An 18,814-nucleotide genomic window follows, 5' to 3' on the forward strand; every position below is an offset into this window, starting at 1 on the left:
GATCATACTTTCTGTGGGGGATTATGGGGGTCATAAGTCTATGTGGGAGGCTGTGTGTGGGGGGCTTTGGAGACCATCATAACGTGTGAGGGCCGATGAGGAACATGTGCGGTGTGGAGGGAGTCGCTGTGAGATCCATTATACTGTGTGGGAAGCTGTGGGACAGATACTGTGTGGACAGCTGTTGGGCCCTCATACTGTGTGGGGTCCCTCATACTAGGTGGGGAGCTGTGGGTGCCATCATACTATATTAGGAAGCTGTTGGGCCCTCATGATGTGTGGGCTCCCTCATACTAGGTGGGGAGCTGTGGGTGCCACCATACTATGTTGGGAAGCTGTGGGGACATCATACTGTGTGGGGTCCCTCATACTAGGTGGGGAGCTGTGGGTGCCATCATACTATATTAGGAAGCTGTTGGGCCCTCATACTGTGTGGGGTCCCTCATACTAGGTGGGGAGCTGTGGGTGCCATCATATTATATTAGGAGGCTGTTGGGCCCTCATACTGTGTGGTGTCCCTCATACTAGGTGGGAAGCTGTGGGTGTCACCATACTATGTTGGGAAGCTGTGGGGACATCATATTGTGTGGGGGGGCTGTGGGTCCTCATACTGTGTGTGTGGGTGCCATCAGTGGGGCCATCATACTGTATGTATGGGGCTGTGAGGAAAATGAATTGCCCACCCCTGATCTATATGTAGTGAGCGCCCTCTAGCGACTGCAGGAAGAAACGTATCATTGAATGGACGTAGTCTTCATCAGTAAGACTTGACAGAATTTGATCTACTCCTAATTTCCCGGTTTAGAAAATTCAGATTAAGATATTGGTGCATAAGAGTAATAAAACAAGACTCAACTAATTAAGAACACATTTCCTTTAATTATAAAATACTACCTCTACATGTTATCACATGCCGTACTGACTTGTCTTCGTTATATATTTTATAATATATACAATAGAAAATAAAAGGGAAAAAAAAAAGTGCAAGGAACGGCAAATAAGGCATACACAGTACTTTGCTATGGATCAACACACTGGACTTTAGGAAGCGGTTACAAAGGCTAATGCAGTATGTTGTGCTTGGTATGGGATATATAGATGAAGTATAGTAACGGTATACAATAGGGCACCATGTGGCGACTGATGCTTGTGCTGCCCAAGACAGGAGAAGCAACCGTACTGACTTTCCTTGAAGTATTACATATATTGTAGCACGGGTGACAATACTTATATGTCCAAGACACAACTAAAAGTCACGTGTGGAAGTAGATCCAGGATGAGACAACCTTAGAGGATTTGTACAATCACTTTCACTGCACTGGGTTGTCTAGGGTAAGAAAAACATAACTATTTTGTCAACATTTTTTTTACATTTTAACCCCTTACATTTTTGAGGTTTATGATTTGTATTCCGAAGGTTCTCAGTTTACGCTTTCTGCACTCATTATTAGTGCAATGCAGGGGTGATAGAGGGCAAATGGTGCAAACACCTTCTAATAAAACTATTAGAAAAATGAATAAATAAAAAATATTCCCCCAAAGCTGGACAACCCTTTTAAGCCGTGGTTCCTCGGTGTCACGATATTGTATGAAATGTAACATGATTTTGTAGCTTGCCTGTAAGACCCATGCTGCGGGCTAACCCCACCCTCCCCCTTTTCCTTCTCTGTTTCTGCTGTGTGTAGAAGAGGTTTTTATTGCTTCTTGCTGCAAATTCCAGGTTTGGAGCGACTTACTCCTCTGCTCCCACCAAAGGAATTTATACGACCACTGTAGTTGCAATAGACAATTGTACCAGCTGAAACTGGTCTGACCTTTCTTTTAAAACATGAGGCTCTTTGTCCTAATCTTGTAAGATTCTGGGCCACCGATTTGGGCTAGAAAAATAATAAGTATATCTTGCTAACCTCCATCGGCGGATCTATCCGCCACTGTAAGCCTGAGCCTCTAGTTCCAGCAGGGACAGAGTACGGATTTCTCCGGAGCTGTATGTCCCCATTAGCCCAAATTTGGTTTCATTGGAAAGCCAATGGTAAAATAAGAAGAAAGCTGGGTGTGTTATGATTCTGACATGTTTGGGAACGAAAATACGAGACTTCTAAGAATTAGAGTTAAATTTGGCAAGTCTGAAAAGAGAGGACGGACTGGGTAAACCAACCCCTTTAGTGATGTCACGAGGCTGGGGTTTAAAAGTCTCTACCCTTAACCCAGCCTTCAGTCTGAGTTTTTTATTTGAGGAGCTGTTTCTATCCCGACCTCCTGATGCACTGGGACATTTGGGGTTCCACCTATCAGCATGGTTTTGCCTGAAATGAACTGAGAATATGTGAGTTTTACCTATTCTCATTTAATCCCTTTATTTTATACTTACTTTGTACATATTTTCAATGGTCTCATATTGTAACATCTTTATATAACTTTTTATAAACACTGCCTTAAATCTTTTATGGAGTATAATATTTAAAATACTAGATTCGTTCTTCTGCTCTAAAACGTACCCTAAGTCTTTTGAAGGGAATTACGCTACTGTTTTGGGTTAGCTTCGGACCCGTTTAAACGAAACTGGTGGCAGCATACCGTGTGCTGTGCTTTTGGGAGTCGTTGTAGCGACTGCGGCGTTGATAATTATTGTTCCTGCCTGAGTGGGAGTAGTTATATCGCCTCGCTGCAGCGTGCCCAATAGCCAGTACATAGCAGGCAGCCTTTCTGGCGACTAATTACCCTAGGTGCAGTACCTAATCTGACCTGAGGGTAAGGGGGGCGCCAGAGAGCTGCAAGTTCAAGCAGAACTGTAAAGCGGGATATATATAAATCCCTGCAGTTCGTGGTATATTGAAGAGCAGTGGGATAACTAGAATAAGCCCCTGCTGTAAATTAAGAGGTCCATAGACTTGTGTGTGTTTTTTCATCACATTGTAGCAGTGGAGGGATAACTAAGATAAGCCCCCTGCACATGTGATAGCCGTCTGTTGGCCTAAAGTCACCCCAACCCGTGACGTGTGGGTGACGGTTACAGTGTGAATTGTGACATTCGGTACAGTTTCTCGGAACGCCATCACACAGCAAGGCCAGTTTTTTTTTTTTTTAAGCTGAAGCAAAGAAAGGAGCAAAAACAGCTTGGCAGCAGTGTCACAATCTCAGGCTGAAATATTAAATGCCTTTTTTTAAAAAGTAAGGAAAAAAAAAATACTAAAAAAAAAAAAAACTTTATTGGGATTATATGCAGAGCGGCATAAAAATCTTCCAAATACTGTAACAAATACATAAAAAAAAAAATATATAATTGAAGTGGTTTTCTATGATTAGAAAAATGGTCCTTGTGCCCCCCTTATCCACAGGCTGGGTCTGGTATCACAGCGGAGCCTCATTCCCTTCATTACTGCAATGCCACGTACTGCCTACGGACAGAAGTGGCGCTGTTTCTGGAGGAGAAAAAACAAAACAAAGCAGTAGACCCTTTTTTCTAATTCTGAAAAACCTCTTAATGCTGGAATACAATGGGATTATTTTGGAGGTGGGGGTTGGGGTTATGCATTACCCTGTAAACCAACATTACTAACACCCATGAAGCACAGTGAGGAATAATATTTCACACAAATAGAAGGTTGTGAAAGACAAAACTTCAGGTGACATCAAGAACGTGTTCTCCAGATCGTCAGCAAAATGTCCCATCTGTATAGGAAGTCCCGAAAAATCGAAGATGGAGATTATCCCCGTGCACCTACAAGGGCAAACAAAGATATGAGGAGTCCATGAGTTTTCTATGAGAAGAGAAATACAGGTGCAGCAGAGCCGAGATTGTCACTTGGCTCCAATCATGTTTTATTCTAATGGAAAAACACTGAAAATAAAGTCTCCTTATCGGAAAAATGTGTGCCGATTTCACCAGCTGACATTTCATTTGTAGGAAAGTGTCTGGCGAAGAGGGATAGGGCAGTTGGACTTCAACATGTCCCATCCCTCAGTTTTCAGAAGCGATAACGAACCATCTATCTGAAATGGGAAAAATACTCCAGAAGGAAACAAAAAATTAATTCATTAAAATTCCATATATATGAAATTTACACATTTTTTTTTAGAGAGAAAGCATTCATTTTTTTAGACTTGAAATTGACAGCAAACAGAACAATCACGGATACAAATTGCCCCCTATAGAAAATCTACGGCTAGCAATAACATTAGCGGCAAATCCTTGCCACTCTCCACATATCAAATACAACATATCATATAGGGAATTAATCCAGATTAAACGCAACTGTTCGGCTCGGAATATTTTTCTGGATGAAAGTAAAAAAAAAAAAAAAAAATAGAAGAAATGCAAACGAAACCTCAGGATGCATTACATGTACAACGGATTACAGCCCACAATTTGGAGATATTGTAAATGTCATTAAAAAATACATTCCCATACTTAATCAGGATACAAAACTCACACGGATAATTAAATAACAAAATATGCTATACAGCAAAAAAAAAAAAAAGCGCCTACATTGGGATCCATATTATCACCAAGTTTATTTGATAGTAATCAATGTTTAATAAAGACGGGAGGTAAAAAAACATGGTTGGAGGTCAAAGGTTTTTTCCAATGCGCTGCCCAACGCTGTTCAGTGTGTCAGTTTGCGTCCGAAACAAATAAATATCAATCGCGATGTAATCTTTAAGGAATTTCAGATCAATGATTTTATTAACGGCAATGATACTTGTGTAGTTTATCTTATTGAAGTTGCTCTTTGCAGATTACAATATGTGGCTTGTACAACATGCCCCTTCAAAACAAGAATCAGACGCCATTTATCTGATGCGGCTAAGGCTACTTTCACACATCAGGTTTTCACTGTCAGGCTAAATTTAAAAAAAACAGAACCGCAGAATGTTGCCGCCAGATCGTTTTTTTTTTTTTTCCCCATAGACTTGTATTAGCGCCGGATTGCGCCGGATGACCTTGCGTTTCCTCCGGTTTTTGCCCGGCAATTCTACCATTTCCGGTTTCTTGAAAAAACATCCATAGCAGCGTTTTTTTGTTTCTGGCGAAAAAGCCGGAAGTGACAGATCAGGCGCTTCCGGCTGTTTGCTAGAGTAGAAGTCTATGGGAGCCGGAAGATGCCGGATCCAGAAAATGATGGATTCTGGCACCGGATTCCGTTTTGTTTTTTTTAAACTGAACATGCTCCAATTTTTTGTATCCAATAATCTAGATATGCTAGTCGGATCCGTCAAAAAAACGGATCCGTCGCATCAGTTTTGCCCAATCTGCGCCGGATCCAGTTTTTCCAGCATTCGCCGGATTGTGCCTGGCGCTGAAAACCTGATGTGTGAAAGTAGCCTAACCCTGCATATTTTTCCTCCTCTGCAGGATCCAGACACTTTTTCAAGAAACATAAAAGGTGACACTTCTGGCTTTACTTTCCGTGGTATAGAAAAGGTCTACAGACCCTACAGAGGTGGAGATCACAGAAAAAAACTCTTGCTCTAGAATAGAGAGTCCTTTTGGATCTTCACACTCGAAACGAGAGTACCATATGGGTATGGGATCTTATTCTACACTATTAGGACGATAGATCCTTGTTGGACATTCCTCTGTTATTGTGGGTTTGGTCTTCCTCAGTTTTTTTAACTTTTGTGTGGTGTTTGAATAATGATATTTAATTATTTTTTTCACGATTATTTCTTTGTATATCCCTATAGCCAGCTGAATGGTCTTTAAAAATCATTGATACTCTTCAAATCGGATGTGCAGAAACTATAAGAACAGTGTTTCTCAACTCCGGTCCTCGAGAGCCACCAACAGGTCATGTTTTCAGGATTTCCTTACTATTAGGGCCCCTTTCCACTTGTGTGAGAAAAAAAACGGTCCGATTTACGGACCGAAAAAACTGATGTAACGTCTGCGAGTGCCATGCGAGTGTCATGCGAGTGTCATGCAATTTTTTTATCGCAACATCCGTATGACATCCGTATTGCTGTCCGATTTTTACGCACGGGTCTCCTTTGAAAAGCCGGTAATTCAGCGCAGAGTACAGTAAAATCACAGTGACAAGTTAGATTAGAGTAGATATATACACATAGAATAGGTATATATACATATATATATATGTCAGGGAGACACCTATATATATATATATATTTATATTTAATGCAGCGCGAGATAGCTTTAAAGCTGGTAATTCAATTGCCGGCTTTTGCTTTCTCCTTCACAAACCCGACATGATATGAGACCTGGTTTACATACAGTAAACCATCTCATATCACCTTTTTTTTGCATATTCCACACTACTGTTAGTAGTGTGTATATGCAAAATTTGGGCGTTCTAGCTATTATATTTAAGGGTTAAATGGCGGAAAAAATTGGCGTGGGCTCCCGCACAATTTTCTCCGCCAGAGTAGTAAAGCCAGTGACTGAGGGCAGATATTAATAGCCTGGAGAGGGTCCACGGTTATTGCCCCCCCCCCCCCCCCCCCCCGGCTAAAAACACCTGCCCCCAGCCACCCCAGAAAAGGCACATCTGGAAGATGCGCCTATTCTGGCACTTGGCCACTCTCTTCCCATTCCCGTGTAGCGGTGGGATATGGGGTAATGAAGGGTTAATGCCACCTTGCTATTGTAAGGTGACATTAAGCCTAATTAATAATGGAGAGGCGTCAATTATGACACCTATCCATTATTAATCCAATTGAAAGAAAGGGTTAAAAAAATACACACACATTATTAAAAATTATTTTAATGAAATAAAAACAAAGGTTGTTGTAATTTTTTATTTAACGCCCAATCCACTCAGTGAAGACCCTCGTTCTGTGACAAAAAAAAATAATAAACCAACAATATACTTACCTTCCACAGATCTGTAAAGTCCAACGATGTAAATCCTTCTGAAGGGGTTAAAACATTTTGCAGCCAGGAGCTTTGCTAATGCAATGCTGCTCCTTGCTGCAAAACCCCGGGGAATGAGTCTAAATATAGATCAATGAGCTATATTTAGCTTCATTTGCGGTGAGGCGCCCTCTGCTGGATGTTCATAGATCGTGAGAGCTTTCCTTGAACGAGGGTCTTCAGTGATTGGATTGGGCGTTAAATAAAATATTACAACAACCTTTGTTTTTATTTCATTAAAATAATTTTTAATAATGTGTGTGTATTTTTTTAACCCTTTCTTTCAATTGGATTAATAATGGATAGGTGTCATAATTGACGCCTCTCCATTATTAATTAGGCTTAATGTCACCTTACAATTGCAAGGTGGCATTAACCCTTCATTACCCCATATCCCACCGCTACACGGGAATGGGAAGAGAGTGGCCAAGTGCCAGAATAGGCGCATCTTCCAGATGTGCCTTTTCTGGGGTGGCTGGGGGCAGATGTTTTTAGCCAGGGGGGGGGGGGGGCCAATAACCATGGACCCTCTCCAGGCTATTAATATCTGCCCTCAGTCACTGGCTTTACTACTCTGGCGGAGAAAATTGTGCGGGAGCCCACGCCAATTTTTTCCGCCATTTAACCCTTAAATATAATAGCTAGAACGCCCAAATTTTGCATATACACACTACTGACATTAGTAGTGTGGAATATGCAAAAAAAATGGGGATATGAGATGGTTTACTGTATGTAAACCAGGTCTCATATCATGTCGGGTTTGTGAATGAGAAAGCAAAAGCCGGTAATTGAATTACCAGCTTTAAAGCTATCTCGCGCTGCATTAAATATAAATATATATATATATATATAGGTGTCTCCCTGACATATATATATGTATATATACCTATTCTATGTGTATATATCTACTCTCATCTAACCTGTCAGTGTGATTTTACTGTACTCTGCGCTGAATTGCCGGCTTTTCTAAGGACACGGGTGCGTAAAAATCGGACAGCACTCGCATGGTGCGAGTGCTGTGCGTTTTTTTTCTCGCACCCATTGACTTGCATTGGCGAGTCTCGTCCGAGAATCTCAGCAATACGCAGCACGCTGCGATTTTTTTCTCAGCCGACACAGATTTTTCTCAGTCCGATTTCGGCTGGGAAAAAAAAAAATCGCAAATGGAATGTCACCTATTGAAAAACATTGGTCCGAGTGCAATCCGATTTTTTATCGGATTGCACTCGTCCGTTTTCCTCACAAGTGGAGATGAGCCCTTACACAGATGATGGAACTATTGCCTGTGCAAGTGATGAAATTATCACCTGTGCAATACTAAGGAAATCCTGAAAACTTGACCTGTTGAGAAACACTGTATAAGAACATATTCAGTCTCTATTCAGGCATGCCGTGACTAAGGCGGATGTGGAAACGCGTTGGCTGAATGCTGCTCTATGCGCTGTAGTGGTTTACCAGATTACCCTTCTGTTTCACCTTTGGATTAATAAATATATGGAATTTTAATGAATGAAATTTTCTTTCCCGCTGGAGTATTCTTCCCTTTTGGACTGGCTGCTCTACCCGTTCCATGCGGGGATAGATGTGGAGAAGCCTAGAAACAGGTGAGCTGACTTTTCATTTTACAAATCTATCTGAAGTGTGAGCAGTTTACTCCATGGTCTCCATTCAGAACAAATGCACATTCGGCAGGTGTATAAGGTGTATGGACAGGCTATGTGCGGGGCTGTGTATTCATATCCACCACCAGGAGACAAAGATGGTGTCCAGGAGAAGGAAACACAGGGAATGGGAATTTTGCGTCTCCCTTGAGTTTTACTGGACAAGCGACTTTTTAAAAACCAAGTAGCAATTTCAGTTCTGCTACATCTTTAATGGCAGTGAATATTCCTGGGGTTGTACAGCCCCCATAGAAGGCAAAAAGAAGAAAACAAAATAATAGTTTTATGAAGCCAAAGAGAACACAAATTTACTAAGTCTGCACCCTAGATAAAAAAAAAAATATAAAAAAGTTCATACAACTGTCACTCCATAACAGTCAGAAATCAGACAAATGTATATAAACAATAAACGTTCAGGTACACAACTATGACACACACTATTTTGGGGTATATCTGACTACATAATGCATCTCTTATCTGTATTACGGATTTCATTTTCTGCATTACACTGCACCAAATGTCTATAGATCTAACTTTCAATGTTGCATTGTAATTAACTTTGTAAATCTACAGAACAGACCAAAAGTTTGGACACACCTTCCTTACCTTATTGCTTAGGTTTCAATGGCGGAAATGTTTTACCTCTTACCAGCAAATCAGAAACAGAACATCAATCTACATTCCCCATTTTCTCTCTAAACATGTAATGTAATTTGTGCCAACGGATATCAATCAAAAATGACAATTTGTCCATGAAATTGGGCACCCAAAAAAAAACCCTGAGGTTGAGGACAGTCTCACACGTCCAGATTTTTTCCGGTACCGGAATTATCCGTGTCCTTACCGTGAACATCAGTGTGGCACATGTGCGGCAGCCGTGTGCCAACTGGGTACCACATGGACTGTGCAGGAGACAGCGCTACAAGTAGGCGCTGTCCCCTGCATCTGGTGCTGAAGCCGCCATTCATATCTTCTCTCCAGCAGCGTTCGCTAGAGAGAAGATATGAAAAATACTTTTTTTTTTTTTTTTTTTCGTGTTTAAAATAAAGATCCCTGTCCCCAACCCCCTCCCAACCCCTGTGCGCCCGCCCGCTGTTACTAAAATACTCACCCGGCTCCCTCGAAGCGTCCTCTCCGCGCCGCACCTTCTCCTCTATGAGCGGTCACGTGGTGCCGCCCATTATAGTTATGAATATGTGGCTCCACCCCTATGGGAGGTGGAGCCGCATATTCATGACTGTAATCGGCGGCACCACGTGACCGCTTATACAGGAGAAGCTGGCGCTGAGAGGACGCTGCGAGGGAGCCGGGTGAGTATTTTATTAACAACGGGCGGGCGCACAGGGGGTGGGAGGGGGGTGGGGACAGGGATTTTTCATATCTTCTCTACAGCGAACGCTGCTGGAGAGAAGATATGAATGGCGGCTTCAGCACCACGCTGGGGGGACAGTGCTTACTGTAGCGCTGTCTCCTGCACGGCACACGGACTGCACATGGACAGCGTCCATGTGCGGTACGTGTTTTACACGGACCCATTGACTTTAATGGGTCCGTGTAATCCGTGCGCTCCCACGAACACTGACATGTCTCCGTGTTTTGCACACGGACACACGGTCTGTGAAAACACGCTGACAGAGACACATTGATTTTAATGTGTCTACGTGAGTCAGTGTCTCCGGTATGTGAGGAAACTGTCACCTCACGTTCCGGAGCCACTGACGTGTGAAACCGGCCTTATGTGGAGCCCAAGTTACGATCCATTCTGCCAACGTGTGGATCTCGGATTCTAATAGATCCAGCAGACAAGTTTCGCTCACATGAGAGATTTAGTAAAACCTACTGGGTGTGGTGCCATTACTGTAGTGGTTGATCCATGTTGGTTTCCATAGTTTGATATATCTCTTTAAGAAACAGCAGAGCAGTGTCTTCTGAGGTCCTACAAGGAAAAATATATATATGTCACAAGGGCAATGTCACAAGGCCTCCCGACTCTCCAGACAGAGGATGTCCATCCGGATATGATGTTAGGTGCTACACAAGTTCTCACCCCTCACAAACGTTCAGTAGCTGGAAACTATTTGTGGACCACCAAACATCCTAAAACATCAGGCCGATCCACATAAAACTCTGCGATGACGAGTTAGAACATCATTGCACAGACGGAGATAGTTGCCAAAGACAGCCAGACAACCTGTGCAGGAGGCAGAGATGGTTTATAGCCATGTCTGCCTTCACAATCACTGTATAAACCATACCGTACAGCTGTGCTCAAAAGTTTACATACCCCGGCAGAATTTTTGCTTTCTTGGCCTTTTTTCAGAGAATATGAATGATCACACCAAAACTTTTTCCCCCACTCATGGTTAGTGGTTGGGTGAAGCCATTTTTTGTCAAACTACCATGTTTTCTCTTTTTAAATCATAATGACAACCCAAAACATCCAAATGACCCTGATCAAAAGTTCCAGATCCTTTGGTGTTATCAATAGTCTCTGAAAAAAGGCCAAGAAAGCAAAAATTCTGCCAATGTATGTAAACTTTTGAGCACAACTGTATGTACAGAATCCCCCTCCGTTCCCACAGATCATGTGATCATTAGATGCCAAGAGAGAGAGAGAAGGAGCTGCTGGGTCCTAACAGACTCAGATCCGCTCCATAGAAGAGAATGGAGACTAATTTTGCCCTGTAACTGGGGCTAATAACCCAGCCCCAGTAACATGGAGAATCAGCAATAATAAAAATGTATTTAAAACCATGATATGCCCTCAAAAAGGTCTGTTATCACCATAAAGGGGGAAAGCAGAATGTGTGAAATAGAAAAATAAAAAACACACAAAATATGTGACTGATCTATAAAAATGATAGCTATGAAAGGGGAAAAACCAGTTAAAAAATGAATTTCGGTCGTTCTTTCTGGTCTCAAAAAAAGACAATAAAATCCTGAAATGCAGATAAGCAACTCCTTTTGTTTCCGTTTAATTTCTGCCGCCTCGATATCAGTCGTATTTGCAAAGGTCCCATTAAAAAAAAATTAAAAAAAATAAAAAATACACATATTTGGTATCACTGCGTTCAGAAATGCCTGATCTATCAAACTATAAATTAATCTGATCGATAAATGGTGTAACGAGATAAAAATCAAAACGTCAGAATGACAGTTTATTGGTTGCTGCAATATTGCAATAAAATGCAGTAATGGGAGTTCAAAACGTTCCATCAACAAAAATGTCATCTCAAGGCGCAAAATATAAGCCCTTATGAAAAATGAAAACATTACGGGTCTCCGAACATGGCGAGAAAAGCAAGAAAAAAAAAAGTGACACATTCCTGGCATCTTTTTTACCACTTAAAAAAAAAAAAAAAAAAACTAAAAAATAAACTCTACGTGTTTGGTACCAACGTATTCATACTGACCTGGGAAGTCAGGACCATTTCAATTTTCCCCCCTTAAGTATAACCAAAAACTATTGCTATTGTGCACCATAACAGTCCCTCCCTTACCTCCCACCCAAAAATACTCCGCCCTCCCAAAGTGATGTAATCCTATCCTTAGACATAAGGTATGAGCACAAATAAACACCTAATGATTCGTTACACACTCGGGTGCCAGCGTCTCACGAGCAGAGCTCCTTCCATTACGGACAGGGAAAATATTATAGGTACATCCTTGGAAAAGTCTGGAAATATTGGAATCGTTTGCCCACCAAGCTGGATATCTGGCTTCTCCTTCGTTAGCATAATGAAGAATTTTAATTAGGATGGGTCTGGGAGGCCTACCCACAGGCCCAGGTAGGAACTGTATGCGCCCTCTCCACCGTGACCAAGGGAGTTAGGAGTAAGGACCTCTTTCCTAAATTTATCTAGGAGACTTTCTTTTGTCCGGGTCCCATCCCCCCTCTTCCACCTTTTCCGGCACACAACTAGCCTTATGTTATTATGTCTCAGGTGATTTTCCAAGTCGTCTCCTTTAACAAACAGGGCCGTCATGGCCTGTGTGTGGTTCTCAACATCTCCGCAGACAGGGGGGAAGAGCATCCTCCATCTCACTTACTCTGCCTCTCAACCACTCCCTTTTGTACATCATGACGGATTATGGAGATGGTTTTCTTGGCTATATCCCACCTGGCCAGCCTCTGTAGAGTAGCATTACATTTATTGACTGTGGTGAGGACATCCATCAATGAAGGCGTTTCGCCCGTGAGTACATCATCAGGGGCACTATTATTTCCATAGGAGAGTTGGAGACTACAGGGGATTCCTGTGAATGAGTGGCCATTTCATGGGAACCATCATGTTCCTGTGCTGGGCAGGCGCCTTCTTGAGAGTAGGTTTGCTGTTCTCCCTCATATTTCCCCAGCTTCTTGCTGCGCGTCATGGTCCCGTCACAGCCCCAAGTCTCAAGTTCCCAGTACCAGGGGCTTTAGATATCCACCTTTACCTCTGTTACCTTCACACAGATCCTCAGGAACTGACTGTTGGAACAGGCACTAGGACTCAGGGAGGTCGCACGATCCTTCAGCCGAGAGGTGCACAGATTTACTGCCGTTGTCGGGTGGCAAACCCCAGATTGGAGACCGGCAAGAATTCTGCAGCGGTGTCTGCTCCGGGCACAGTACGGCGCCCACACACCAAGTTGGCTGCCGCTGTTCTTCCCACGCGTGGCAGCTTCAGTGATATAAGAGCGCCACAGGACAAGTGTCAGGCACCCACATTACCTACTTACAGCCCCGTCACTTCCTCTCCCCATCCGGCTCCTTAGGGTGTATTTTATTCTTGTGATTAGCGGATTGTAGGGGCTCCATTCCAGCACGTCTGATCAGCTGCAGCATAACCATGGCCCCAAACCCTGGCACCTTTTAGTGTAGCCCATCTCCCTTTCCACCCTACTATAGTCCATGTAATATGTAGGTGACTGTGGTCGTTACCAGTAACATAGGTGACTCTGTAGTGCAAACAGATATTCGTTGAAGCTCTCGATCGGCTTCTCCTGGAGAACGTAGTCGTATCGCTGACCGCCATTTAACATCCCCACATCGAGCTGTACCGGCTCCTCCTTCACAGTAACATCATCTGACGCTACAACTACAAAAATAAAATGTCATTAGCATCACACACTGAATATTGCGTCCTAACGCCAAGATATTTCTTGTCAATTTCAAATGGCGCATTAAAGGGACAATCTATGGCAAACACAGTATCTGAGTGGGTGTGAGCAATAGGGGTCTGTTATTTGTGAAAATTACAATATCTCAATAACTAGGGGGCAAGAAATAGATTTTGGGTAGACTTCCCGTTCAGAAACTTCTTAATCAGAGTTCTTCCTCAACATTGACAGATGTAAGTTTTGCTGACTGCCTGCAGTCACCACCAGAGGGAGTTATTCAGCAGAGTATGCAGAAAGCTCCCGTGCTCCCTCTAGTGGTGGCTGCAGGTAGAGAGAAAGTTATCATTGAAGTCCATGTTAATTCACAGAAACAGGATTCTATATATATTTTTAACTTTTCAATCTATATATATATATATATATATATATATATATATATATATATATATATATATATATATATATATATATATATATATATATATATATATATATATATATATATATATATATTTGTCTAAGGGGTACTTCCATCTGTTTGTCTGTCTGTAACGGAAATCCCGCTTCGCTGATTGGTCACGGGCAGCCGCGACCAATCAGCGACGGGCACAGTCCGGCCGCAAATTCACCCTTCCCTACTCCCCTCCAGTCAGTGCCCCATCCCTACTCCCCAGTCAGTGCCCCCATAGCGGTTTAGCAGTCTGTTAAACGAACTGCGCTATAACACGGTGTAACGCAGTCTGTCAACGCTGCTATTAACCCTGTGTGACCAACTTTTTACTATTGATGCTGCCTATGCAGCATCAATAGTAAAAAGATCTATTGTTAAAAATAAAAAAAATCATTATATTCTCACATTCCGGCGCCTTTCCCGCTCCTCGCGATGCTCCGGTCCCAAGAATGCATTGCGGCAATGACCGGAGATGACGTAGCGGTCTCGCAAGATGATGACGTAGCGGTCTTGCGAGACCACTACATCATCATGTGTTATTGCCGCCGGAAGGTGAGTATATAACAATTTTTTATTTTAATTCTTTTTTTTAACAGGGATATGGTGCCCACATTGCTACGCGGGCTGTGCTATATACTACGTGAGCCGTGTTATATACTGCATGGGCTTTGTTATATACTAAGTCTCTGTGCTATATACTACGTGGGCTGTGCTATATACTACGTGGCTGTGCTATATACTACGTGGCTGTGCTATATACTACGTGGCTGTGCTATATACTACGTGGCTGTGCTATATACTACGTGGCTATGCAATATACAACATGGCTATGCAATATACTACGTGGCTGTGTTATATACTACGTGGCTGTGCTATATACTACTATACATATTCTAGAATACCCGATGCGTTAGAATCAGGCCACCATCTAGTCCTGTATATGCAGCATTCTTTTATCTGGAAGACACCTGTAAGTCATTAATGGGATTGTCCACCCTTAAAGCGTTATTCCCCAAAAAATCAAGTTATCCCTTAGCTACAAGATGGGGAACAACTTGTTGATGGCTAAGGTCAATGCCCTCTGGGACCCCCAGGGATCACAAGATTTGGGGCTCTGCTCCTTTCAGGAAGGGGCTTCCAAATGCCAACCTTGGAATTCCAGAGGTACACATGCCCATCCTACATTCCATTCATTGACTACGAGACTGGCAGAAAATAGCACATTGCTCGCAAATCCTATAGAAAATGAATAAAGTGTAACGGAGCATGCACATCTCCAGCTCCAAAGCCGAGTTCTCGAGATCACTGTGGTTGGACCAGCAGTGATCAGCAAGTTACCCACCAATCCTACGGTCAGAAGCCCCTACAAGGCATGTGTAGAGCGTCACTTACCAGGCATAGCTTCTGGGACAGGTGCAAGTTCAGAAACAGGCAACTCGGCAGCTTCTACAGTTGGAGGTGGTAACGTAGGCACAGGGGGCCGGGTAAATGTCTGCCAGGCTACCCGAAGAGACCCCAAAATGTCTGTACCCATTCGCGTTAGTCCTTCTTTCAGTTCTGTGAGGAAGAAAAAGAACATTACTCATAGATGCATTAAAAACATGGATTCCTTAAAAGGGTTGTCCAGTCTTGGAGTAAAAGTCTGCAGTCTCTTTATGTGACCGCAGACTTCTGAATCCTCACATAGCACAAATTGCGCTGCCTGTATTATCTGGTACCGGCGGCCATGTGACCGCAAGTATGCAATTTGTATACTTCAGGCCACATTCTGACTAGTCGTGTCTGGTCTCACTCAGCTCATTTGTATTGAGCGACCCTGCGTATGTCTAGTAGGCATGTGTCCACATCTATGCAAATAACATGTACCCTCCCGCTTCTGGTACTGGAGAGTCCTCCAAAATCAAAACTTCTCTTTACCTACTCTGTTCTCCTCCATTCTATTACTAATTATTGCTGTGTTCAGGCGACCAGTCCCATAGATAACTGTACAGATAGGACCTCCATTACCTAGATGCATCCTCTTCCTGCCTTTATGGTGAGGGATCAGCATTGGCTCAAACTCCTCTTCCTTCAGAACCATGGGTTCAATCCTGTATGCGACTGGATCAAACTGCAAACATTAAAGAAAAATAGAAATGGAATATTTCAGATTGTTTTTATTTTTTACTGTTACATAGTGGAAAAAAAAAACAAAAAAACCTAAATTGCGATATATGAAGCTACTTACTGGATGATAGATATTGAAGAAACGTTTACAGGTGGGGAACTGGTAATTGGGGTCAAGCCTCTTCAATCCTCGTACAGTCAGAAACATCCCGATTGGAGAACCCCACGCAAAGAATATTTCCGGGTTGAAATTGAGATGTGGGTAATCGATTCGGGCCTGAAAAATAGAGCAGAATAGTTTCACGTGAGCTTTGAACGACTGTCAGGGATAGAGGGTAGACTATTTCATACCTGGAGGACTCACTCTGGCAGAGGAGAAAGTCAATCACCACATAATAAATTGCCTCAATATCGTGGAAAGTTCATGTGAAGTACATAGCTTCTAGAAGAGCCACCTGTATTTGCTTCAAAACCACAGAAATCGCAAGCCAGGATCCTTCACCCCTCAACACTTCAAGCGTGTCTCAGGGCAACTCGTGGCGGACAGTCCTGCCATCCCCACCCCCAGCCCACTTCTCTGTGAGCAGTGCCAGGGGGAAGACTGTTGTCATTCCTCAGTATCCCTCCCTCATCCATGGTCGACACAGTCATCTGCACAGTCCGAGACAATAACGGTGCAGGAAGGAAGACGTAACCATTCCAGCGACACCCCCTCACCCAGGTGCTCCAGTGCCATCTTCGGGACTGTGAAGAAGGCGTCAGGGTCACGTCTAAAAGCACTAATCCTTTCCCTTCCTCAGACCCTCTTCATGGCAGAGGGGGCAACATAGGAAAGCGCAGCCCATGCAACAACAGGACACAATTAAAACGGGAATTTGTTAATTTAAAGATAGGCATAGAAGCTTTATTTAAAAGACAGGCGCCCTACGGCTGGATAGCACCCTGTTTATTTTCAGCCATTACTCGAGCCCCCTTATTTTTCAAAATTTAGGCCATGGCTTCGTTCTACTCCCATTTTCTGATTAAACCACATCCCCAGCCACGACTTAGTCAGTCATTCAGAGCAGCAGAGACTCTCTCGCGCCTTTTTGACTAATCCCTGGTCTTTTTTTACTTCCTATTAAGCGCAGGCTAACAGCACGCCTTTTTTCTGACTCTGCCCCTTCGTCCAGCTGATGCCATTGCTCACGCGGTCTGCAGCCTCCAGCATAGCTCCAGCCGAAGCTGTCTAGGTTTCTGGCTCAGCTCTAGACTCACGCGCAATCCTTCTCTAGCACTCGGATCCCTGCCCACCAGGTTTTCCCCACACAGGACAAGGCAAGCCCTGTTCTGGCTGTCCGATCTTTAAAGGGACTCTGTCACCTGAAATTGGCGGGACTGGTTTTGGGTCATATGGGCGGAGTTTTTGGGTGTTTGATTCACCCTTTCCTTACCCGCTGTCTGCATGCTGGCTGCAATATTGGATTGAAGTTCATTCTCTGTCCTCCATAGTACACGCCTGCGCAAGGTAATCTTGCCTTGCACAGGCGTGTACTACGGAGGACAGAGAGTGAACTTCAATCAGTGCAGCCATCACACCTATAGAGTTTGTGGGTCATTCCAAAATCATTATAGCGTTAGTATGGAATTAGTCTACTACAAGACTGCTCACAGATCAGGATACGGCTTCTGTTCCGACCGCAGCAACTCAAACAGGCAGGTATTTCAGAAATCCTCCCTTCCAAGGACTAGCATGCGCCCTCTCCTCCGAGTGAGTGGCTGCCTTATTTCATTCAGTAACCAACCTAACCAAGGTATCCCAGTACTTGGTAGAGGTCCCAACACAACTACCTGACAAGCCCTCTGACCCTGCGGCTCTGATCCTTTCCCAAGATATATCAGACGCATGCAGCTATGGCAGACCATGTAAAGGTTCAGAAAGCGGGCACATTCGAGCTCCACGTCTGGACCCCTTTGCTGCCTACATCATCCAGGATTACTTCCATGTCTCGTTCCTCTTTCCCCGAGGTAGTACCGTCCTCCATCTGAGTCAAGAGTCCTATCTAGATTCAAACCAGACCCTCCAAGCCTGAGGTCGCCGGTCATTTAGATCCCTTGTCCCTGGCAGGGTGCACCCGCCTATAGTATATACAGGAACATCACACCTGTCCCTATGGTCAAGTCCACAGATCCACTAGAAATGTGCCACAACCACGATTTATTAGTACTATACCCCTGTCATTGTCAAGACAGTGCTTCTGCGGTAGCTAGTAGGTCAGAAACAATGTGTCACCAGACTCCTACCACAGTTATTAAATGCTATACAAACGGAGAACCGTTTTAACTCTTTCCACCATCTTACTGAGTCAGACCCACCAGCTTCCCAGAGCGTAGCTACGGAGTGGTTACCTATGCGTCAACCGTCTGGTACTCTGTCCACTCTCTGCAGTGTGTCAAACACACCAACCTCAATGACCACAGTTAGACCAATTTTTTCCTATGGCAACAACTGCCTGGTGCTTCACCAGTTCCATGACCATAGCTGTGGAGCGGTTACCTATGCAGACTTACACCGGTTCTCTGTCCACTATCCATAGAGTGTCAGACCTACTAGCTCCCATTCTTCGCATCTATGAAGTGGTT

At 43.5% G+C, this 18,814-nt stretch overlaps 1 protein-coding gene across 5 annotated transcripts in view; it reads right to left on the reverse strand.

Moving 5' to 3' along the window:
• Nucleotides 1-859: 859 nt before the first annotated feature.
• The window catches only part of DDHD2 (DDHD domain containing 2), a 100,815-nt gene continuing 82,860 nt past the window's right edge, over nt 860-18,814 (reverse strand). For all 5 annotated transcript variants that reach the window (XM_069766876.1, XM_069766878.1, XM_069766874.1 and 2 more), the window contains 6 exons: nt 16,314-16,469; nt 16,094-16,196; nt 15,479-15,643; nt 13,457-13,613; nt 10,373-10,468; nt 860-3,721 (listed from right to left, as the gene is read on the reverse strand). In XM_069766876.1, coding sequence (XP_069622977.1) covers nt 10,387-10,468; nt 13,457-13,613; nt 15,479-15,643; nt 16,094-16,196; nt 16,314-16,469 — 663 coding nt within the window. In that variant the 3' untranslated portion in view covers nt 860-3,721; nt 10,373-10,386. The remainder of the gene's footprint in view (nt 3,722-10,372; nt 10,469-13,456; nt 13,614-15,478; nt 15,644-16,093; nt 16,197-16,313; nt 16,470-18,814) is intronic.

The sequence above is a fragment of the Ranitomeya imitator genome, chromosome 4, assembly GCF_032444005.1.
Source record: "Ranitomeya imitator isolate aRanImi1 chromosome 4, aRanImi1.pri, whole genome shotgun sequence".
Lineage (NCBI taxonomy): Eukaryota > Metazoa > Chordata > Amphibia > Anura > Dendrobatidae > Ranitomeya > Ranitomeya imitator.